Consider the following 25220-nt stretch of genomic DNA (forward strand, 5'->3'; position numbering starts at 1 on the left):
AGCTCCTTTAGAATTATCTTTGGCCAATTATGTTTCCCCAATAAAAACAGTAGAGTTCTGTTAATGAGTAAACAAGGCTGGAGTTGAGTTTTACATGACACCACAGAGAGTTTATAAATGATTTCTATCAGTTATCCTTGTCTTTCAGTTCTGCAGTTTGCTAACTATGTGTACATGGTTACGCATTTATTTTCACCTACTGCTGAATGAGACATTCAGCTGTTTTCTTTACAGAACAAAGAAGTATGTGGTGTGCATTAATCATCACCGATATTTTAGATAAATTTGTTAAAGAATGAATTGAAAACATTCTGTATCAATATGGCAATGGATATGTTTTGCTAAACAGTGGTCCGGTGACAATTCAGTGACATCTCATTGCTTTTTAATTATATGTTATTGTAAAATAAATCTTGATCTTGGTGTATGAAATTGATGCTCTCAGAAGGACACATCTCTAAATCACAATGTCTTTACTTACAGGGAATGGACAGGAACACATTTTTAAAAGACCAATGAGTGTCCTTAAAATGGACAGTAACTCTGTTCCAGATGTTGCAAGGTCGAATACAGGTCTTGTCTTTGACTGGGATTCTCCAAGCAATAGCACACAATTGCCCCAGCACTGCCAGAGAGATGGGTGGGGATTAGTGATTAGCACTTCAGAAGTGTAATTTAACTAATTTCTTTTTGTTAAATAATGAGCTGCATTCTCCTGCAATGCATGGTTTGACATAAACTGGGTCTAAATCAGCAATGAAAATAGTGGAAGTGCAGGTTGCAAATGAACATGTTTATAGTTGCTTGTGACATGCTTTGAAGGTACATGCAATATGTAGAACATATTGTACACTTACATTTGAAATCCAGAAATTCTGTTAAAAACCCACAAATAATCTGAAATTTAACAACATGTGAGAGTTGGCAAAAGCAAAGTGTCATGGCTAAAGTTCAGTAAACAACTCAAGACTCAAAGCAATCAATGCACACAGGTCACTGATCAGTCAATAAACCAGAGAAATCAGCCAGTGAACGTGAGGTTCTGTTCAATAGAGGGCTTGTCCAGGGAGCAAAATAATAATTGTTGCAGCAACTTCTGAAAGTCTTGTTTAAGTCTAAAATATTGTGACCTACCGTCTAAACAACATTATTCTATAGATGCCAGGCTGGCAGTGGCAGAGAGACATTTTTGTAATTATTGTTCAACATTGCTGATCTGCCCAGGGACAGGATGTGATTGATTGTCAATTAAACACTTTCTTGTTGTGTTATCTGAATTTTTCCCAGTTCTAACGTGTCTCTATTATGTACATAGGCAATTTCCTTTCTTACTCCCCTGGCAGTAATTTTTGTGGTGAAAATCATCCGTCGGACAGATAAAACAGAAATCAAAGAAGCTTGCCTAGGTACAGTATATGAATCGCTAAATTATATCTATTTTGTTGTTTTTAAAGTATTTTGTTTTCTGTCATTTCTAAAATACCAACACCATGCTTCAGTGGATATTATTTCAGGTACACAAAGTTATTGCCTTTGAAGAAAACAGAAAATAATGAACCTTTAAGTACACTTTATGGAGGAAAACATGGTTCATTTATCCTAATTGGCTTGAAAATTCTTTGCATTTAACACATACCACGAAAGGAGTGTACAAAATAAGCCACTGTAAAAAAAAGTAACAAAATCCATTTAGAAGAAAGTAAAAGAATCAAGGATGCTCACTCTTTGAAATTCAAGGTAAATGCTTCAAATATTTCTGTTTCCATTCAAAAGTAATTTGAATTGGTCAATGGGATGACAACAAGCTGATTAAATGAGACATGTCTCAGTCCAGTCTTTGTGTCTAACCAGAAGCTACTCACTACTGTTCTGCGCAGCAGTCAAGCCTTTGAAATACTGTAATTCTTCACAGTTTCAAGGCAGACAATTCTTAACAGACTTCCAACACCCAATAATGACAAATTGTTTATTAATGAAGAATCTCACTGGCTTGTTTTCAACACACATTAGCTGCTTTCTGATATTTTTTATGTTATTTCAAAATAATTGTTGGTTAAAGTTGGTTAATTGTAAGTGTGAACATTTTCCACAAAAAAAATAAAAATTTAAAATAAGGCATAAAACATATAGGAAAATGCAACTCTTTTGTGTGAGCTCCATACTGTATACAGTCCATACAAAAATACTTGTGTGCATTCTTTAATTTGTTTTGTGGAGCCCATATGTCTGATTTAATCAGTGGTTTCTTTTATGTAAGGTGGCTAGAGGGATATGCATTAAGTTTTATATACTTAACTGTGATATACTTTACTGTACTGTATGTCAGAACAACATGCCTAAGCATTATCTACTATTACAACATTTTAAAATGGAATTTTCATCTAAATGCAAGGATTACATTGAGATTGAGGTCCAATTATGGATTAATTAATTGAATAAATATTAATTCTATTCTATATATTTATTGAGAGCAATAAGTCAAAAATAAGTACAATATACTGAGTGCTTTAAATTTGAACACTTAAGTACTAGAATCCTTTTGACACCATTTATTCCAAAGGGAAATTTTGTAGTGCTCTCTGCTCTCTAAAGAATGATGAAGCACTGGTTTAATGTTGCTGAAAAATGGAACCTGTTCTTCACTAATGTTCTGGGACTCTTTACTTCTCCTATCTAACTCATAAAAATCCTGGTTGCTTTTCTTCCAGCTGTTTCCCTGGCTCTTGCCCTGAATGGCGTCTTTACAAACACAATTAAATTGATAGTGGGAAGGTAAGCTGTTCAGATTCTCATTAGAACATTTTATTACATGGACAACAAATAGGCTTGCTGAAGTCTGATCATTCAAATGTGTTATGTTATTATTATTATTATCATTATTATTAGTATTACTATTAGTAGTAGTAGTAGTAGTAGTAGTAGCAGTTATTTTTGTTGAAAATGATACACATTTATGATTCATGATTTCAACTGGAATGATCAAGATTGAAAAAAATGAATAATATGCCAATAATATGCAAAAAAAGAATGTGCAAAGCAGGATGTTTAAAGCTGCTATTGTAAAGTCTTTGTTTATACATTTAAATATCTTTAAAATAAGGAATTCTATCATGCAAAAACAAACGCACCAATAGCTTTGCATTTAAAACAAAAGTGTTGATTCTGCAACTTTTAAATATATAATATTCACACTAAAAACTGCTCAGAACAATCTCAACTTTCCCTGCAGTGTTGAAGCACAATGGCAAAAAGAGTCAATACCTTTTAAATTTAAAAATCTGCCAGCAGAATGCTGGAATGTGACTTCAGTCATGTACATGCATATGTCATGTCATACGTATGACCATTGTCTTGATAGAAATTATAAATAATTACAGACAATGAACCAGGGATGTAGAAATGTGTCCACTTGTGGACAGATCAGCACAAAAAATGTTTAATCTGAGCTAGAAATTTACATGGATCCCATTGCTGAGCTTCAACTATGAATTTCTCTGTTGCTCCCATTTAGACCTCGTCCAGACTATTTTCACCGCTGCTTCCCAGACGGACAGGTCAACGCCAAGATGCTGTGCACTGGGGAGCCAGATATGGTATCGGAGGGACGCAAGAGCTTTCCCAGCAGCCACTCCTCCTGTAAGTCCTTCCCAGCATACCTCAGCACCAAAGCAATGCTTTAATAAAATTAAAACACATAGGGAAATTCCACTATAGAGAGCAGCCAGAGACACATACTGTACTTAGAACATCACAAAAACTGCAGGAAATTAAAGTGCATAGTGCTGTCATAGTCTACACCAGCCTACTTTTAGGACTGGTCTGTGAAGTTTGCTGCACACAGGGAAGCACGTATGAGTCCCACCTCACAGCAGTTTCACATTTTGATTCCACACACTTTTCAATACAAATGTCAGCAGAATAAAATAATATACTTTTGGAAATATGCACCTCCTGGTGTTGAATCATAGAAGTTATAAAACTAATCTAGAAATAGAATTCTCATCTATTGCCCTGATATGGGGCAAGGTTTAGAGAAAAATCTGCAATCACAGAGTCAAACACAGTGTGTAAGTAAAGCTACAGTACTGTATATGCTCTGATATACAAAAATCTAATCTAACAATATATTTTATGATTTACCACTATACAGTATATAATGGACTTTTTTAAACAGATGTTCAGAAGGTGGTAGAACATTAATCTTGCCCATTTATGATTTCCCACACATATATATCTCACCTCCAGAGCATCCTTTTGCACATCTTTCTCACATTTGGCAATTTTTACCAGTGACACAATTTAACTCCCAGTGCTCTGTTTCTGATCTTTACCTATTGTAGTACATGCACATCACCCATTCTCATTTTTTTGGCACTGAGTTACTCCAAATTAATTTTCAATACTCTGTAACTATAGGTTTCATGATTTCAACAAATTAATTAGAATCTGAATGAAATACTGAAGTTAAACGTATGTGGTGCAGCCAGCAGCCATATCACCCTGCACCTCACAACTGGAAACCCACTGAAGCTGAGTGGGTGTGAGCCTGGTCATTACCTGGATGAGAGACCTCCTGGGAAAAACTCAAGGTTGCTGCTGGAAGTGATCTTAGTAGGGCCAGTAGGGAGTCCACACCTCATGATCTGTGTGAGTCCAAATCCTTGTGAATATTCTCCAAACTGAATACAGTGCAGTCCACTGTATGAGACAAAGAAGCAATGAGAACAGCATTTACATCATGACATTTTCATAAAGGAAACCACTGCCTGTGGTGTCCTTTTACTTACCAAGCAGACCAGCAAATAAACACATTTAATGAAATAGCCTCTTGGCACTGAGTTTTCAAGCCACACCTTTTCATAAATGCAAGACAGAATTCATATTCTTTCAAATCCAGATATAGCTGGTGCCTATAACCTGCCAAGAACTTTTAGAATTTATAGATACTCAATTCAAGCAGAGTATCAAGTATCAAAATCAGAACTAGTCAGGGAAAGCTTTTCTTTTGAAAAATATTTATTATTTAGTGTACACTCTTTTCTCATTATTACACTGTTTCTGGTCAATATATGTATTTCATTTCACCAGCAGATGAAGAAATGTGATTTGGTGCCCCAAAGTTATAAAATACTGATCTGCAGAAATTTGCAGAGAAGCAGCTTGCTGTTTTCCCATGACTGGGTTGGTCTGGAGGTTTGTTTTTTTTATACAGTGTCTTTAAATTTAAAGACCTTAAATTGATAGGGTCAGGTCATGGCCTTTTAATTTTAACAAATTAAATGGAACATTTAAATTGTTAAATGGAAGGGAATGCCTTATATTTTTGGATTGCGTGCAAATAGGGTTTGTATTAGGTATGACCTCCCTGACATTTGAAACAGTCCTAGAAGCATGGACACTTAGACCTGATCAGCCTCTGGACAGGTTCATGTGAGGTTTTCCTGTGTAGCTGCAGCCAGCAAATGAGGGTTGACCAAATCAAAGAAGTCAATTGCAGTCAGATAAGGAGAAAAATCTGCTCACAGGAAAGCCTCAACATTGTTTTCTTGAAACCGTGTCATTGTGATCATAGCATAGCATGGGCTTGCATTTGTCACCGCCTCAGGTGCTACAAAAAACAGTGAATTTGTCTTGTACGTTTGACACCTGAGTCGTCTTTGAGCTTTTGGATCATGTTCATGCAGGTGGAAATCTAGTTATTCTGCTGATGTGTGAAACTTATTTCTTTCTGGAAAGTCTCATGTGGTAGCCACTGCAGGCTGAAAACAATTAGACAAAGCGATCAGATGGATGTGATGATCCTAGGCTAATGTGATGACCTTATGTCTTCAATGACCCAAGATGTGCCCTGTCCCTCAAAGAGCCAGGTTTCTCTGGATCCATCTGCTCAAAATTGAATCAGAATACCTCATTCCCTAGGCAACTTCTCAAATATTAATCCAGTGATCTTCATTAAACATGCAAGGCATGGTCTTATCTTTTGCTGTTTTGCATTAAATAAAATTATTTCTTTCTAAAAAGCTGTTTATACAGATTCATAATCAAACAATTTTGGCAATTTTAACTCAGCTCTGAAAATGAAACACCTAGCACCTGGCATTTTGACAAAATCCGGTGACCTGAATTCAATATTTTGATATCCTAAGAAAAAAATACTCTCGAACAAATGTATTTGCTCAGTATGTAAAATTTGTAATGTAAATATCATTATGTGTGTGCCTAGTGAGCTTGATTCTTTTGTATTTATTGTACAAACCCAAAAAACTCTGCATCCCCCTAGTACCAGTGCCATGGAACTTTTGAGAAGATAATTTTGTTGTTTTCATTTGTTGTTTTCATTGTCTCTTGATATTTGAATGTATTTACGTAATATAAACAGCTTTTAAATAAGGTATCCGCCTTCGCTTTAATGCCAAATGTCTACAAGAGCCCATTTGAAAATAAAAGATAATAACATGTAATCTTTGCAGATGGTTTGGCAGCTGTTGTGAAGTTTAAAAGCAATGACAATTTGTTTATGTTTTATATTGTGTGAGTGTCAGCTTCCTTCTCTCTGTTGTCTGTCTATTGATTGCCTAGATCTAAGGCCAGAGCTTCTAACTAATCTTTTGTTTCTGGAAACTCAGACAGGGAATGGAAGAAATATCTTAATTAAAATGTTCTGTTGTCAGACAAATGAGTGCATTACTTTCATGATAAACATCAACTTATTTGTCTTGAGAGTATATGAAATGACAGTCTTTTCAATTATATTTAAAAGACATATGCATACTCTGACTTATACAGTATGCACATACCTGTATAATGTATACATTCCCTCATAATTATCAAACCAAAGGTCAAAGAAGAATATAATTGAGATTTATCCATTCTGTTAATCATATTCCTCAGTTCTATATTAGCTTTCATTCGGATAATTCTACAGTATACTGTATGTACTGTATATCTATCTTCTAGTAAATTCCAAATTCATTTGAAAAGGAACTTTGCATTTGTTGACTGTACTGAATCGTTTTATTTTCTTTAGCTCCTTCCATTTTATAGCAATGGAATCTTTGAGCTGTGAATCCAGGCTACAGAGCATAAAGCAATAAAGCTTCATGTCAGTCTGGGGAATGTTTTTGTTTATAATTGATCAGGAAGAGAGTATGCTTACCAATGCTTCATAGATATGGTCCTTTCGTAAAAATAGGTCATTTTTCATGATGTGCACTAAAATCTTTGGATACTAGTTTGATGTCAGCACTTGTTCCCTTCTCCTGAGTTTAGTACCAACAATAGAAAAGATTGTTCTTCCACTATATTAATGTAAATGTATCCACAGCCAGGAAAGAGTGCTGCCTTAGTTGACTTCTATACTTGATAGAAAGTTTATAGTGTGAATGTGGGTCATTGTTCTAATGTGATTAATCTCACCCTTAGGTACACGTTTAAGCTATTTCAGTAAGTGATACCTGATTGAAACTAAAAATTAAACAAAAATAAAAGGATTAAAAGCTATGCTTTTCTTGTACAGAACTTTTTTGCAATCAGTTTTAGTTGTGAGTCATTAGGTAAGGAAAAAGTAGCATTTTTGTGATGTTATACTGGGCTGTGTGTAATTGTTTCACACTCCATTATGTCTATGCATGATGGTGGTGCATCTCATTATAGACAGGATGCAGCTGTATGCAATGTCATGTGCCTGGAGGAGAAGTAAACAAAGTCATTCAGACTTGTAAAGAACCTTACCAAGCACAGATACGGAGATCATTAGCAGAATGTTGCACTTGTGGACATCCATTATCTGTAGCATGCCACAGTTTTAAAAGCTTTCACATTATATCATGAGAATAAGTGAAGTCTGCACCATATTATATTTAGTTCTGCAATTTTGAAACATTACTCCTCGCCATTGAGATCACCTGATAGTCTTCAGTACTTCCCACTAGTCTTTCCTCTTTTCTGTTTTTAAAGACATTGCTCTCTTGCCACTACTCCACAGCAGGTAGCAGTGTGAATAATTGTCAGGGAATCTATAGGTAGAATAGGAGGATCCTTATGCGTGACTGGAATCCCACAGAACGCAGAGTAGCAAAGAGACGATCCAAAAGACGAAATCCAAAGGCTGGGTCGATAAGGGAGGTAAAGGGTTCGGTAATGAGAGATATCCAAAAACAATCCAAAAGGCAAACTCCAGGAGGCAAGGTCGATAAGGGAGGCTAAGAGTCCGGCAATAAGAGATATCCAAAACAATCCAACAGTCAAAATCCAGAAGGCGAGGTCAAGAGGCGGAAGCAGAAGATTCGTAACGGGAGATCAGTGAAAAGGCTTGGTAACGCGCACTGGAGAATACTACGAGAGGCTTCTCAATAGTGAGTGTGGGAAGGTGTGTGCGGGGAGTTTAAATACTGAAAGGAAAGGGGTGTGATTGGATGATTGGTTAGGGAGTGAGAATTTGAGGAATCTGATGAATGTGGTGGGTTCAATCAGGGATGAGATTGTGAAGCAGAGGTTCCAGGAATGTAACGTCGTTTGCGAAGGAGAGTGTGGGGTGTGACAGGGACAGAACGGCGTTTCCGAGGTAGAGTGTGGAGCGTGACAATAATAGACTTGGTGCTCTTCAGGGTACTGTAGGTCAAAATGTGACCTGGTGGCAAAGGCTGGGAGGCATCCTAACACAGATTGCAAAAGGTTTATGGAACCATGCCTCCTGCAAAGCTCAGTGGGTAAAGGCACTCACCCAAGTGCAGGTTGAGCTATCATGAAGGGTTTTAGTCTGCATGAGGTCAACAGGTGACTGTGAAAGGGATTCCTCATATAGAGAAGAGTGGTTTTCATCAGGTCTGGGATCAATTGTCTTTTAGTTACTCCATCAGTACCTACAGGCATGTAGTGCTGTCAGTAAGGGACGTGCTTATCCTCCAGTCAGTACCAAACCTCTGGTAAAGAGCTGTGTTCCCATGATGTGTTCCAACTTGAGCATGAAGAAGGAAATAGGTCAGAGAGCCTACACTACCTCATTCATCTCTGTGTGCAGTCTCAGGTTTCACAGCCATGAGCTGAGACATGAAAAATACACACCTGACTATTCCAAATCACCCAGTTCAACACAAATAGCTTCAGATTTATAAAAGAGTGAAAGGGGGAAACTTGAAAGAATTCTGGTTCTCTGGGTGCCCGTTGCAGGTTTATTGTGATACAGTAGGTAGGAGGTCTGTATTTTGAGATATTATCTAGGGGTGCCTGGGAGTGCCCTGGGCAGAGTTCAGACTGAGTTACTGTACATCCTGAGTCAGGATGTTAAACCCAAAATTTTGTGTAAACCTCATTTTAGGAGGAAAAATCTTCTTACCTGCATCATGTGATCCAGAGTCTTTGAAAGAGAAACATAAAAATATCAATAGTGTTTGTGCCCAAGAATCCTATCGAATATCTGACAGTCACTGTAGCTGTTGATGAACATGAATCTGTCTTTACTATTAAGAGTTATTGTTTTATCAGTAGCCAGATAATAAAGCATGCTCTGAAATGGAGTCAGCTCAGGAAACACATAAATACCCAGTTTCCTACACATATAAAACAGCCTTTTGTACACTTGTACAAGGTCTTCCAAGTTTTTTTTTCTATATTTTTAATAGTGGTAAAAGTAGAGATTAACCACTTTATGAGCAATACGTGGTATGTTAATTGTGATTCTGGTTTTCAGCCATTGCTGCATTATTTAGTTATAACAATTGCAGTACAGTACAAACAGTAATATTTGCAGAGAAAACACTAGTCAGTCTATTAAGAGCATCATACCTACACTGATATAGAAATCTTGTGTTGAATAATAAAGACACAAATCGCATACTTTTTCTACACAACATTAACCTTACTGAGTTTGTATCTATTTCTGGCTTGTTTTTGAAGGCCTCTTACTATTACCCACTTAGAAACAACCAATCACATAATCCTCTAAGCCCTAAGACAGCAGCTTTTGCTTGTTGGTTCTTTGATCCTTTCTAAACATTTTGCTTTAAGAGCCGTTGCAGCAATGATTACCAGCTGATGCTTCATAAAAGGTTCTGAGACTGGTCAGACTCTTTTCCAGAGCAACAATAGACCTATTGGAGAATAGAACAATGTGCAGTGTAGGAAAAAGTGTTGCCACTTTAATACATTACTTATCATTATGCTTGGCTGTGGTCTGAATGTCAGTATTTTAATTGAATTCCTCCTTTGGGATCTCCATGCTTTACAGAATAAATATTCTTTCCATACCCGATGTCAGGCTGCATTTTAAGTGCTTGCAGCAAGCAGCTGTGCACTAGGTTCACCTCCCTTGATTATCAAAGGTTGGCCTGTGAAAAAGCACATCTCGAGAATTATTGGTAAAGAATTTTAGTTAATGAAATCTGTAGCTGATCTCGAGTCGTAGTTTACTTGAGATATGAGAACTTGTTTAATATCCAGTCTGCTGCCAGTGAAACTTTCCAAACTAAGAATAACAAAGGCCAAAGGAAATATGCATAAATTCCAAGATTATTGTAAAAATTATTGAAAACAGATTATAAAAAAAAGAATCTGAGACCATGTTTGAGAAAAAGTGATCTTGAAAACCACTTGAATAGACTATGAGTTTTTTAATGATTCATTTTGACACTGGTGTAGTATGAATATTGATTATATTGAGTAGGTAACCCATCAAGGTGGAAGATATGTTAAATTCTAAAACCATATGCTTATTACATTAGTTATAAGTTCTGCATGTTTTGTAGATAACCAATAAATCATCCATATATAATGATCTGTATCAACTAACCAGGTCATTATTGTTACATTCAGAAGTCCAATTTAAAGATCATTTGGAACACAAATCAAAATATCGTTCAGCCCTTTAGATAATTAAACCGTTTCCTTAATTGAACAAATTACTTGCTTAGTTGAACAATAACTCCCGTGTGTTTCTAATCTTTTTTTTACAACAAGGAAATACAGGACTGGAGTTCCACAGCACTAGCACATGGTCCCCTGTTATAGAACTGAAGAGAAACAACCCATTGACTGCCTGTCACGTTCGTAACCCCTCCTTTTAAGGATGCTCCAGCCCTTCCTTGTTTTTTACTCATCTCCCACACCTGCTCCCTGTTCCAGCCCCCTTTTTGGTTCACCTTAAAAGCCAGACGCTCACTCGGTTCCTGGCTCTGCATTGGTTTCCGTACCAGGCACCTGGAAGCACCTGGTCCCGTGCCGGTCCCAACCCGGTTTCTGTTTTTAATCCCGTTTGTCTTGGCTGGACCGCCCCGGCTTTGGACTTTTGCCTTGTCTCGTATTCCCCCTTGGACTCAATTCTGGACTGTTTGCCTCGGGCACACTTCCTCCGAACACCAGCGCACCAGAGACACGCCCCCTGTGTTCATTCCCGACTCCAGCATGCTTTTCCCCCCATGTTTTCCTCACTCTACCCCGGATTGTGTCGTCTGCATAGGGTCCTGAAAGAACGCTTTCGTTACATAGCCGAAAACATAAAAACGAATCATACCATGAGAAGAAGGGTGAAAAACATCTATCTTTCTAAGAAAAAATAACCTGTGAAAAATTGAAATATAACAGGTACTATGATGTCTGCATGACGACTGACATTACTGCAAATTTGACGAAAAAGGCTTTTGTGTGAAAAGACCTCATTTCACTATTCATTGTAATGTTTACTGTATATACAACAAGTGCTGACTAATGTTAACACTCCACATTCCTAGGACAGAGGCTGCTATCAATCTTCATGAGGTTTATTTGCTGTGACAACTGTTATAGCACAGGCATGACATTTTAATTACAGCTAGTGTTTGCACCTAACAGAAAGATATTTATTACAGGCAGTCAATAACAGTCATCCTTCCTGCTTCTGATACATTTTGTGTTATGGTTATGATGAGAGACCAGCTGTGGTGGATACAGCAAGACAATTTACAAGGTTTTGCATATGGAACGCAAAATACAGTAATGGCTCAAGCACACCTCATTTCCTTTTTGCTGTGCGTTTTGTATGAGTATTAAAAAAACAATTTGGCTTTTTATATATAAATATACTGTAGCACTGTGATTGTTAATAGCAGCTCAAGAGTACTTGTACAAATGTCGGGAAGAATTTATCTTTTTGTCCGCTTTACACCTGCTATGCTACTATGAATAAACAAATTCATAAAACTATTTCCTAAACTGTAGCTATGGATATTTGTTTATTTGTATAAATATCCATAGCTGCAAATACCTTACCTTTAAACATTTTGCTCACCACGGTGAGGAGGCTACATACATTTAAAAGCAATGTTCTGTTTTACACATTCTTTCATTGCACAAATGCCAGCTTTTCTTTTTTGTATTGTACCTTAACCCACACTTTGTAAGCCTACTATAAAATCTGTAGCAATAAGAATTCAGCTAACTTGACAGAAAACTATATCCCCTTTGAAACTTTTAATAGAACCTTGAAAGCATCACGAAATCAGATTAGCATCAACTCCCTTTAATGACTTGGAATCTAATTTATTTGACTATTTATACTTGGGAACAATTATTTCAACATGCTATAAATATGCATGAGGAGCCATAATCATGATGCTTTCTTTTTTTAAAACACTGTTCTTAACAAAACTGAGGTTTTTGCCGTTTTCGGTCTCATGTAAGTGTTTCAGTGAGTCTGAAGGATTTAAGAGGAAAGTACTACATTTCGGAATTAAGTCTCTGCTTAATGGATTAAGAAACTAGAACTGAACTTTATTTAAATCAGTTCAATTTCCCTGTAGTTCTTGTTACATGACAGGCAGAGTTTCAGTATAAGTGAGCCCAGTGATTATAAGGTAATTTATTAATCTCTTGTAGGAATACAGAGGACACTTTTGTAAGCAGTGGGAGAATGTACATCAAAAGTATGTGGTGTTGCCAGGACAACAAAATCAAAAGGATGTGGTGTTACCAGGACAACAGATCACATACACCTTCTGTTTCCATTAACCAAGTCAAAGAAAATCTTTCAATGTATAGAAGAAACAGTTAATTGTATTAAATATAACACTTAAAAACAGGTAATCTAAATCTGAAACTTATCTGAAATTTAACTGCAAAACATTTGACTTAATACCTAGCATTATACAACAGTTCTTGTACATTTTACATTTTCAGTTCTTAATGTCTGAATGACATTCATATCTAACAGCTACATACCATAAACCTACCATGTATTTTATAATTTCCTAACAAAACAAAAATATTTGATGTTGGAGATGCTGTATACTGTATCTGGACACTGGGCAGCAACCTACAGTATGAATTTGCTTGAAAGACAATTTGTTTATGAAAGCAGCTATAGGGCTTGCTGGGGCTTTATCCTGTCAAGGTATCTGTCTTGAAGGCAGGTTGAAAGATGAGAAATTGCCGATCGGAATCTAGAATATCTTATCAGTTCCGGTCTGTCCTTGCAATCTCCTGCATTTTGTGCGTGATCAATCAAGTGCAACATGCTTTGAGAAGTAGCAAAACATTAAAACTTTATTAATTTCTCTTTCCATGCCTTAAAAATTAGGTACGCTCAACATTTTTCATATCTTCCTGATCTGAGCTCCCCTGGAGCTGACTCTGCCTGATCTCAGCGTGTCTGTGGTATTGCTCATTACAAATTGTCAGTTAATCTGTGTGACTCCACAGTGTCAGTAAACAAATGACCTTGTCTTGTTGCTGCCACTAACAGTTTTGTCATCGGGATTTAATTTACAATTAAAATGCAGCTTGGTGCAGTGATTCACGGTGCTACAGCTATCTTTGAATAAAGTTTTAGTCCTCTAAAGAGTCATATTATTCTTCAAAAGCATTGTCAGTATGGCTGCTTAGCTGACATGTCTGAGCACCCATTTCCATTAAATCACAGTGCTACACCTGATGTGCAGTTTGGTGCCTGTGGAAAACATGAGGAAATATTGACTGCTTTTGCAAAGATTTGCTCACTAGTTACAACAAATTACTCAGTCTTGTCAAGCAACGTTAGTCTGGTGGAATCTTGTTATTTTTTATTTCTTTTATTTTACCCAGTACGTTAATTGAGAAGAAATTCTTGTTTTGCAGTGATGACCTTTATAGAGAGCCATTATATACAGGTATACAGTATATAGCAGGGCTTAAATGGATCTGAGTGAAGTACAGTATCTTGCTCAGGGGTTCAACAGCATTGTCCCACGGGACTTTAACTATACAGCCCTCTAGTCTGGAGTCCAGAGCCCTAACAACTGCTCTCCACATGTTTTATTATGTATGCACATTAAGCAATTATTGCTTCCATTTATAGCCAAAAACTAACACTGTGAGGGGATCAGGCTTCTGGCTGTGACTGTTCCCTATGGCACCTGGCACAGTAAGTGCTACATTATGATACAATGCTTGCAAAGCCTCATGTTATGAAGAATGAAGTGCACAGGAATTTCTGTATTCAAATACCAAACATTATTGTAATCCAGTGTGCTGAAGAAACCTCACTGTGATGGTCAGGAGGCAGATTTGTCTGTGTACTGTATTATAAAAGGTTTCTAGGGTGGTGGGGATGTTTAGTTTCCAAATGACACCATGTGTTGGAAGCGAAGGAAGGGAAATTAGATAAAAATCTGAAGTAATACATTAATTATATAATTATAAAGTAATATGTGGAAGGTTATTGAATGTATGTTTGGGATTCCCCTTAAGAAGTGATAATAAACAGTGAAATGTTAATTATGTGGCTAGGTACAGTACATTAAGCATGATTGTTGATATACGTACAGTATGTGAATGTATTTGCATACATAAAATGGGAGTGTGTATACAGAAATGTCTTCTTTCATATTTAATGTAGATCAAATGATTATTAGACTGCAGATTACCAGAGACGTTGCTCTGGTTTGTTGACTGGGGGTAAGAGGCTATGCTGAGGCTCCATGAAGGGGACTTTCCTGGCTGCTCTAAGGAAAGACTACCTTTAACGCTGGGGCAGTGGATAGCCTGTTACAGACAAATTCACTTTTTAAAAAATAAAAGGAGTCTTCTGATGCTTCCCTGTCTTGGTATGATGATGGCTGAAGAGTTTAAAAATCAATTTTCCAAACACAACAAATCTCTGACACAGGAGGAAAAAGTGCTTCATTTAATCCTATCCTTACAAATGTAAAACATCTGATGACAATCTCAAAAGCAAAGCCTAAAGCACAGACTTTTTTTGGCTTTCAGGGCAAAACATGAAATATTTAACAGGACACAAAGAAGAATTGTGTTTGTATTGTATTATGCATAAAGAATATTCTGTCTCAGCCTGGAGAATATGAAGTTAATGTGAGGAATGCAGACAATGATAAAACATGGGCTGGCAGATCCCCAGAGAAAGAGTTAATTATTTCAGCAGAAGGATCTCTATACTGTATATCTGAGGAGACATGTAGAACTCTATTGTATATGGAATCTCACTGAATCTGGATATCGGTGGTACCTAATTTAATTTATTGCAAAAGCCTTTATAAATACTTAAAATTATCCTATTATTGCTAAACTTCTAATGAGAAACATTAAAAATGTGTACTGGAAAACAGAGGTATTAATATTAGAGTTCATTATAGTGGCTTATTTACTATACTGTATATTTGGTTAATGGTACTGTACATTGAACTACTGTATATTACCCTTAAATATTCCAATGTTACTTTAAATATCTAAAGGAAAATTATGAGCAGATACTTCTCTATTTGTAACATTTTACAGTATGAGAGAAGAGGTGTGTTATTTTCAAGGTGATAAAGGCTTTGCAAATAGGATCTGCAATCCTTAATTTAAAGTGTTACCAGCTGACTTGTTAACATCTCAATACATAACCTGATTCTCTCTGTGGCTCTGGTGCTGTACCACCCTGCTCTAAGAACTTCCTCTATTTCCAGTTGCATTCTCTGGCCTGGGCTTCACTTCCTTCTACTTGGTGGGGAAACTGCAGTGCTTCACTGACTGTGGGCGTGGCCGAAGCTGGAGGCTCTGTGCTGCCATCCTGCCCCTGTATAGTGCCATGATGATCGCCCTGTCCCGCACCTGTGACTACAAACACCACTGGCAAGGTCTTTATTCATTACATTTATTCCCATTCTCCTTTTCTTTATATAGTCAATACAGAATATACAGTATTGTGAATATCTTATACTCTGTTGGTATAATAGAATTGTTTTTACCTTGACATTATAGAGTATTCTCTGTTGATCAATGGCAGTAAATCCCAGTTAAATACATCAGGATTCCATATTGTGACACAATAAAATGTGACAACTTCCAAGAGGGGTGTTTTTGAGAGCCACTGTACATTGTGAGTTATAGGCTTAAAAGCCATGCTGCAGAACAGGAGGGATAAAATCAGCATTATGATGGAGAGAGTAGAGACCTTTATTTTCCTTTTTAAATTGTTTGCTGCAGTCAGCGTGAAGCTATCCCAGCCATGAAACAATTACACAAACAGAGACCATTGTGTCAGGTTTTGACTTTCTGGTGCTGTATTTGTCTGCTCTGAAAAGCCTAATCAGCTTTTTCACTGTCCATTTAAGATAACACCTTGTAAGCAGATATTTGAAGATCCTGGAGCAAAGATCATCAAGAAATACATTTGCACAATTAGTGTAAACTGTAAAGATTTGAAACATTCGTTTTTTCGTTGTGGGACAGATTCTCACTAAACCCTGATGAGCAGAGCATTTGATTTCTCACTCAGAACAAATACAAGATATCTTTTTTCCAGGCTTCAAGAAGCAATGCAATCATTGCTCGTTTTGCATCATCTCTCTTTATTTGCTTTTATGTCAGTGGATGTGTTTAATCATATTGCAAAATTGAAAGTTGATGCAGACACAAACATGAGGCCTTAGCACAGTACAATAATGTGTTCAGATGTCAGCAGAATTATCAGAGAACATTGTTTAGAACACAGGATTTAAAATAGCTGTAGAACAGAACATAGAACTCTATAACATTTCCCAAATGACAAATTGACAGATTAGAAGAAATAAAGGACAAAGGACATAATGGAATGGAAAACTGTGGCTTGGTAAAAATAAAATGTATTTATTTTTGTAGGCCTATTATTTAATAGTATTTAAAAATATAACTATGATAATATTATGTACAGTATTTATGAAAGTACCCCTTTCTTATATACAGTGACTAGTGTTGTGAAACATACTGTAAGGGTTTATCTGGTAACAATTGTACCTCTGATTTTGATGTTTTTAAAGATTCCTACACACCTAGCAGCATAATAACAAAACCCTTTACTTATTAACTCAGGAACCTTAAATGATACACTTTGGCTATTTTCCTTTTTAAAATATGGGCGATTTTAAAATAATGCATAAATGGAAATATGCCCTCATCACTTCAGATGAAATACACTTGGCTCTTGCTGAAAGAACCTAATGGAGTAGTGAAGTGCAACCTTGTGATCTCTAGCGCAGACTTTATCCATAGACAGTAATTACACAGTCATTTGAATACATTCTCAATAAAAAACAAGCAACAAATATTGTGTACAGGTCTGTAAACATACTTGCAGTACAGACTGTAGGTTTAATGGAGACATTTTTTTGCCAGTGTTTGCTTGACCTCTGGATGGATTTTCATATCAAGGTCATGTGCTGTGATTCCCCCCTTTTTTTTAGGAAAAGCAAGCATGTCCTTTTCTCAAGCTCTCACAAAAAAATGACTTTAAAAAAATGTATGAAACAATTTGAAGATATAAGAAAAAGATAAAGAAAAAAAAAGTCCTATCACCTTTTATAACTTCAAACTTGGAGACTGCTTATTAATGCATTTGCAATTATCCTGCAGGCATTTAAAGTCAATTGATTTCCAGGGGAAGAGTTTGGAAAGAGACGGGGTTGTACTAAGTTGTGTGTTTACTTCAGGGGTGAGTTACCCTTGGAAATTTGAGATGAGCATGCAGATATGGAAGTGTAGAAGAAAGCTTAGTATGAATACAACCATCAATCACTGGATATGATCAAAATCCAATTGCCCAGTAGTTTTCATGAGGTTTGTAATTGGTGTCAGAACTAATTAACAAATTAATGAGTCTCAGAACTGCCTCCCTTCAGCTGCATTAGCTAAAATTGTAGTTGGTTCCTGTAGGGTTGTCATCAGGGTTTCCGAATTCTGGTCCCAGGGACTTGCCCACCTGGTTTCTGTTCCAACTAAGCTTCCTTTTTAATCATTGAACCCTTTATAGACCTAATAATAAGCTTAATTTTTTTCCAGTTCCTTATCAAGTTGGAGTTTGTCTTCTAGTGTGTTTCATAAGTAACTCCACTTTTTGAGTAGAAAAAAAACAGCTTGTAAAGATTCCAACTGAGCAATATATTGGCTAAATTAAGGATTCACTTCAGAAAAGAGCTCAGCTGTAGTGAAAACCTGCAGGTGTGTGAGTGCCCAGAACCAGGACTGGGAACCCCAGTCTGTTCATCATGCAGTGATCGTCTGCTAAAAGCTTTTTAATTAAACACTTTAATGAGAGAGTAAAGTCTTAACTAGCATGTTGAGGAGAGTTTGAAAAAATTTCTTTATACTTAAGTTAGAAATAATATTCTTTAGCCAGGGTATTTTTGAAACCAAGGCCTGACTGCAGATAAAAGTCTAAGCAACCCAATAGTGTAATAGCTAACAGATTGGGTACTAATTAAATTGCTGAGCTGCAATGAAAATGAGCAGACAAAGGGGTCACCCAGGACTTGGATATACAAGATTTGCTGTGCCTCTTACAGGCAGGGTGTTAATGAAAGTAAATCATTGTTTGATCTGTATAGATGTGTTTCTGTAGATCTGAGATGGTGGAAGTGCCATATAATTTTTTTGATTGTAGTCAGACAGATTAATAAGGAATGTTGATTTTTTGCTGCAAAAAAAGAATGCATACATTTCTAAGTGAATGAACAGAAAAAATAAAAAAGCGGGAAAGTGTCTGTATGAACAGAGATGAGAGAAAAAGTCCAGGCTGCCCCCAACAGACCAACTGAAAAGAGAAGCTTCACAGCTTTTGCAACATAATTTTACAGATTAATGATGGAGGGCAATGAGGCATAAGAGGCATACGAGCCTGGCTGTTCTAGTAGCTCATTAATAAGCAATGAGAGAGTCAGTTCTCAGTTTTCAATTCTTTCATATCCTATACAGTCCTAAGACATTATGAGGTATAAATTGATAATGAAAAGTGCCATGTCTATGTTTTCTTGAAAAAGCAAACAATAAACTACAGTAGCCTCTCTATATTATTGTTACATACATTTGTATAGTGTTATTATTTAGAATAATTCCCTCTAAGGCTGCTTTCCTTTTTCAAACAGCTGTGCGTTGGAGGCTACAGTATCAAGCAGAGTGTAATCAAACATGGCACAAATACAGTATAAATGAGACCATGCAGAACATATTTTCTAGACACTGGGCAATACTAGCAGGCACCAGAGGGATTGACTAGCAGGACTAGGTCAATACCTGGCATGCAAGCTCAGATTGCTTTTTGGGGTGCAGATGCACACTGTAGTTGTCAAAGTTAGTGACTTTTCTATATACAGCTGTGTGAATGGTTAAATGGTCATTCTAAGAGCCCCTATACATTCAAATAAAAATATACATAAATTAACAATATAAAATGTATGATATCATATTCTGAATGCATTTCATTAAGCTCTCTGCACAATTCTCAAAATTTCAATATATATGTAAACTTGATATACGATACAATATCCATATGGGAATAAACAAAGATTTAATTGCAAATTTACCTCAACACAAAGTTGTAGTTGTAAAGGGACACATTCCTGCAGGGATAAAGTCATTCTGACAGCTCTCATAAAAACAACACCAGTTATAATTAGTTAAAATTAATTTAAAATATACAATAAATAATTACAATGTATTACATATATTTACAAAAGTTAAAAATACTTATTTTTCTTCCCATTGGCATTACACTGAGAGAAGCCATAGCCTATAATCCTCTAGGTAATATAATGTCCTGAGTTTAACACTAGAACCAAAAGTCATTCGGACCTGATTAGTTATGTCCAGAACACTCCAGAATATTCTCTCTATTGGAGAGTAGAATGTACTGTAACTTGACTATTTTAATGACTAGTTTACTCTACAATTGACCAGTTTTGAACAGTATGAGAAAGACAAAACTACTTAATCTGTTATGTGCTTTTATTTAGCCTGTAGATTCATTATCAAATATAACAAACATTGTCCATTAAATCTGATCAAAATTAACATCATGGGGACATATTTATATTTGTCTTACTTTTCATCAACAGTAATTGTATCCGTGATTGTAACAATAAGAGCAGCTTTATAAAACAACTAGTTCCTCTGCTGGCGTGTTAAGAGAGATGCGGAGGTTTGTTGGACAAGTAGGGCTGGGGACAGCCTCGACAGTTACTGCATGGCTGCTTGTCTGCTCTTCTGTGCAAATTATTTCTCTAGCCATGCTCCAGTGACCTGCATAGTTACTGTACAGCTGGGCTATAGTAATTAGAATAAGCGAATCAGAGTGTTTTTGACAGAGTACTTACACCCTGAGATTGTGTAGCTGTATCTGAATAAAACGTCCTCTAAAGCATTTAAGAATAAATAATGTGAGTGACACTGAACTGGTGTGTGCATATATCTGATGTGAAGTCCTTTGAGGCAGTTGGTTATTGTAGCAAAAAAGATGAATGTTTCAGATTCCCAGTGCTCACACATAAGAACTGTTGCTTCTTAGTGCCTAAGGAGCTAGCAGCAACAACAGTGCTAGTTTAATTCATAATTAAGCAAGAAAAGGTACAACTTGTTTCTTCCCTGAGGAAGTGTGATACAGCTGTTATTGCTCAAGTAAAACACAGAAACACTTCATGAAACTGGCCTTTATTTTTGTAAGAGTAAGATTAAATATTAATAAGCCTACAAATTGAGACTAAAACAAAACAATGAGGAGCAGTTTGAATTTATGTTATAATACTTAATATTTTGATCTTTCAAGGTCATGGTTCATCGTGATTTGTGACTGTTTACGTACAGTGTATACTCAAGTATGGACAACAGAAAACCAATGTTGATATAAAAACAATGAAGGTTAACATTGATCTTGACTTCTGTGCAGTCTTTTACATTTGATTTTACAGCTATGTTCTTGCACACTATCAAGCACAGTGATGAAATGGTGCTCAGAAATGGTGTTGTTGTTCAGATGATGTCATAGCAGGCAATGGTCACCTAGTGTTACTCTAAAGATTAAATCGGGCTGTTTTAAAGTAGTGTTAGTGACAGTGCAGTGTTGTTTTGCAGATGCCTTTGTGGGCGGGGTGATTGGCCTGCTCTTTGCCTATATCTGCTACCGGCAGCACTACCCGCCCTTCCTTCATATGGAGTGCCACCTGCCTTATGCCAGCCTTGTGGCTTCGCCCAACGATGCTCCAGAGGAAGAGGCTCCATCTACCGACAATGCAACAAGCCTCCCTTTGGAGGGGCTGACTGAGGGGCCAGTATGACTATCGCAGCAGCCCAATGGACTTCTAGCACTTAAACATTCCAATGAACAGGACACTCATTTTTAACTTGTAGCATTCAATCTATAGTAGATTTCCAGGAAAAAGTACAGTTTTGCATAATTGTATCATATCTAAGGTTTCTTGGTAGTATTAAGGATTACTTCAATTTCCAAAATGATGCATACTGATCTTACATTAACATTAATGTCATAGCAAGTTTTTTTCTCTCATTTGTTTTCTTTTCATTGTGCTGACCTGACCTGATTATAACCATTTCTCTGTGGTTAAAAGGCCACATCCACAAGGAGGAGATCCCAACATAAAAGAAGAACAGAACATATCACTTTCCGAAAGTCACATCGGGTAACAGACTGATTAATAATCCCAAAACCACACCAACTTGATCATGGTAATTTACAACTGCAATAACCCCAAAAAACATGCTAATGTATTTTAATATGTGACAGGTGCACCAGTTGCATAAACAGAAAACACTCCTTTAGAGTACATCATAAAGCCATGTTCAATATTCTTGCAGTATACGCTGGCATCATGAAAACTGATCCACTGCTGAAAATGTCTGTTCATGCACATTTTCATTTACTACACTAATGGGGTGACAGCGGGAAACAGACTTTACCTGGAAACTGCTAACAAGAGTAGCAGGAACTTTACAATTCCTCTCACACCTTGTGCAAGACGATATAAGGGAAGCAGAATATTGGAGTTAAGATGTCAAAGACTCTCTGGGGAATGACTGCTGCCAGATAATGCAAAACACATTCAACTTTCTTCATTTTGTGATGCATGGCATCTATGTGTTTATTTGTAACCATTTAATGATTTGCCCATGGTTGCCTGTCACTGCCTTAACCCCATAATCACGCACATTAAAATGTATTATTCATAGCCAAAACATTTTTTTAATAGCAAGTATGACATGAGATTAAATATCCAAAATAAAATGAAAAGAAAGAAAATCAAAGACAAAATCAAACCAATGCTTGACTTACCTGTCTCTGTATATTAATTTCAAAATGAGTACTTGCTATTAAGCTATGCAAATTTTAAATAAACACATCTGTGTGACTTTAGACAGACTGCAAGCATAAAAAGGTAATTTCATTTGTGTGCCTCCATGAATGTTTTTTTGGATCTTACAGTGTGATTTTAAGTGAGAGGAATTTTGTTTAATGTAATGGTGGAGAGCTGTTTCTGTGGTCCTGTGATCTCAACATAGTGAGGTTGAAGGAAAGAAATTATTATTTATTTGAAATTTTAACTGCAGTATTTCAGAGAAATTATGTATTTTTTATCATTTCAAACTGACTTGCACAAGAGAAGATTAAAGTAAGTACAATAAAGGTGGGTTCGTGCATTGTTTGATGAAAGAAACAGAAAGATCATTTTTTTTGTTTTACTCAGTCATTTTAAAAAAGTCTAGGATTTTTTTATGACTGAAAAAAAAATAACATTCCCTTTACATGCAATTACAAAAGAAATACTGCATGCATATATTTTTGTAATGTAGCGTATAGGTTTACTATCATCAATAATCATCCATCTCTATTACAGCTACCAAAACTAATTCTGTTGTGTTTTCAGTATAAGGCATATTCTTACTTCTCATCTCTGAGAGAGTGGAAAATAAGACACAACATATTCCCATTCTCCTTTGGAAAGATTCTTGTTGTCCATAGCAACTGGCTGACAAATACAGGCTTGGTCTATTTCTTCAGATGTCTTTTGCTCAGTCATAATATAAAACACAATATAGGGATAATAAAAGGTCACAAAAACTCTAATCCTTTGTGGATCGGATGGTTACATATAAGAACTGTTGCTTCTTAGTGTCAATGCTGGTGAACACTGACTAGAAAGCAGGAGATTTAATCATAAACAAATCATTTAACTAAAATGGGAGAAACTCAGAAACTGGCAATTAATGCATTTTTCCTTCTATAAAGGTCTGGCACAACTAAAACAGTCTAGAAATTCAGTTTCATAACCACTTTGATATCATGGAATTCTGCACTTCAGCCATCTTCCAGAATGAACATTGCATTTACAGTAAGTGAACAGACACAATAATAGAGGGATGTTTGTTGTCCTTGAACACTTCCTACAAAAAAGGAATAGTTTTTCTAAATATCGTTTCTAAATGTCGTTTCTCCACCTTCACGTTCCATCCTTAGTAACTGCACGTTAGAGGTAAGCCACGGAAAAGAGGCAGCTCTTCATATATTTGCGTGAAACACCTTTTCTCATCCTTAATTTTGAGAACTGGGGGTAGTAATGTTCTCCATATCCCATTCTTGTCATAAGCATTTTGGATTTTCAGACCAGTTCCTGCCTCGTTCTTCATCTCTTAAAAAGTTCATAACCATACTTTTCTGAAAATGTAATGGCTTTCTTGCTGTATCGACCCGGTGCAAGAATATTTAGATAGAGCTATTTGTGATTTAGAGACTTTCACAGCCAATACTAGTGGTTATGGTGCAATAATCATATCTAATGAGCATGACCTTCATTTTGTTTGTATGATAGTGTGCAAAAATCTGTAGGTGCTAAGCTGTTTGACCATAGCAATGAGTTTTGTTAGAAATGAGAATTGTTGCTAAGTTGACTAAAACACAAATCTCAGTTTACATTTTATGCAGGCACTGCCTGTGTAATAAGAAAGAATGGATTTAGTAAGCATTGTTTAAATACATTACTTCAGGAGACTGGCTCCAACGGAATTGAGCATTCTTTATTGAATTTACAGATGTTTAATTTTCTTCATTAAAAATTAATACAATCATATACTGTGGCATGCTTTTGTGATCAGATTTTCTATGGGAAAAGCATGAAAGGCTGTAAATGAACTTTTGAACTGTGTATTGTTATTTATAAATGTATATATAAAATGGAAATGCAACCTTGTTCATGTACTGTACTGACAGAGTACTTTTGAAAAAGAAATGCATATAGGAAAATATTTTGATTTTATTATTTTAGCAAACGAGATAAAGAATACCCTATAAAAACAACAATTACATTACTGGCAAAACAAGTAGGTAGAGAACGGTAATTGCCCATGAATGTTGGTGATATAAAGGCCTTTTGTGAAACACTGTATGTTAACATTGTGCTCTGCTCATAGTGAAAGTATGTGTAGTATTGTTATGCTTCAATAAAGCTACACATGATTGTGGTTTGTTTGAAACAAATATGCTATTCAAAATTATTTGTATTTCAGTACATCTAGCTCAATATCCAAATAATGCAAACAGTATGCTTGTTAAAATTTGCTTAAACTTTTCTTTATCACTCTGACCTACAGCATTAGCAGCACTAAGCTCATAGAAGCTCAATTCTGTTTTTGTAAAGCAACCTATTTTTTATTCTGGAAATGCTCATATGAAGATAAATGAATGTCAAAGTGCTTTAAGAAGCAGGTTTTGCTCCACTGTGAAATATGAAGCATCTGGTCTGGGTTGACATCCTGCACATTAGAATAGGTACATTAAAGCAGCATTCACTTGTTCATCTATTTCTCACAGGACGACTGGGGCGTTTGCCATTTCTTCAGGCCAGTAGCTGTCAGTGGGTGTTTTCACAGTATTAGAACTATCTTTGCTGGATCGCAAGAATAATCGCTTTATGTACCCAGTGTGATCTCCATTATTCTTGATGAAATCTTCTAGCCTA

At 36.2% G+C, this 25220-nt stretch overlaps 1 protein-coding gene across 2 annotated transcripts in view; it reads left to right on the top strand.

Moving 5' to 3' along the window:
• The window catches only part of plpp4 (phospholipid phosphatase 4), a 68576-nt gene that overhangs the window by 21488 nt on the left and 21868 nt on the right, over positions 1 to 25220 (top strand). The window contains exons 3-7 of one of the 2 annotated variants that reach the window (XM_006630426.3): positions 1316 to 1406; positions 2709 to 2772; positions 3512 to 3636; positions 15912 to 16082; positions 21325 to 24739. In XM_006630426.3, coding sequence (XP_006630489.1) covers positions 1316 to 1406; positions 2709 to 2772; positions 3512 to 3636; positions 15912 to 16082; positions 21325 to 21527 — 654 coding nt within the window. In that variant the 3' untranslated portion in view covers positions 21528 to 24739. Of the gene's footprint in view, positions 1 to 1315; positions 1407 to 2708; positions 2773 to 3511; positions 3637 to 15911; positions 16083 to 21324; positions 24740 to 25220 lie in introns of those variants that run through there. The other variant, XM_015346513.2, reaches the window with a different exon arrangement.

The sequence above is a fragment of the Lepisosteus oculatus genome, chromosome 4 (assembly GCF_040954835.1).
Source record: "Lepisosteus oculatus isolate fLepOcu1 chromosome 4, fLepOcu1.hap2, whole genome shotgun sequence".
NCBI lineage: Eukaryota > Metazoa > Chordata > Actinopteri > Semionotiformes > Lepisosteidae > Lepisosteus > Lepisosteus oculatus.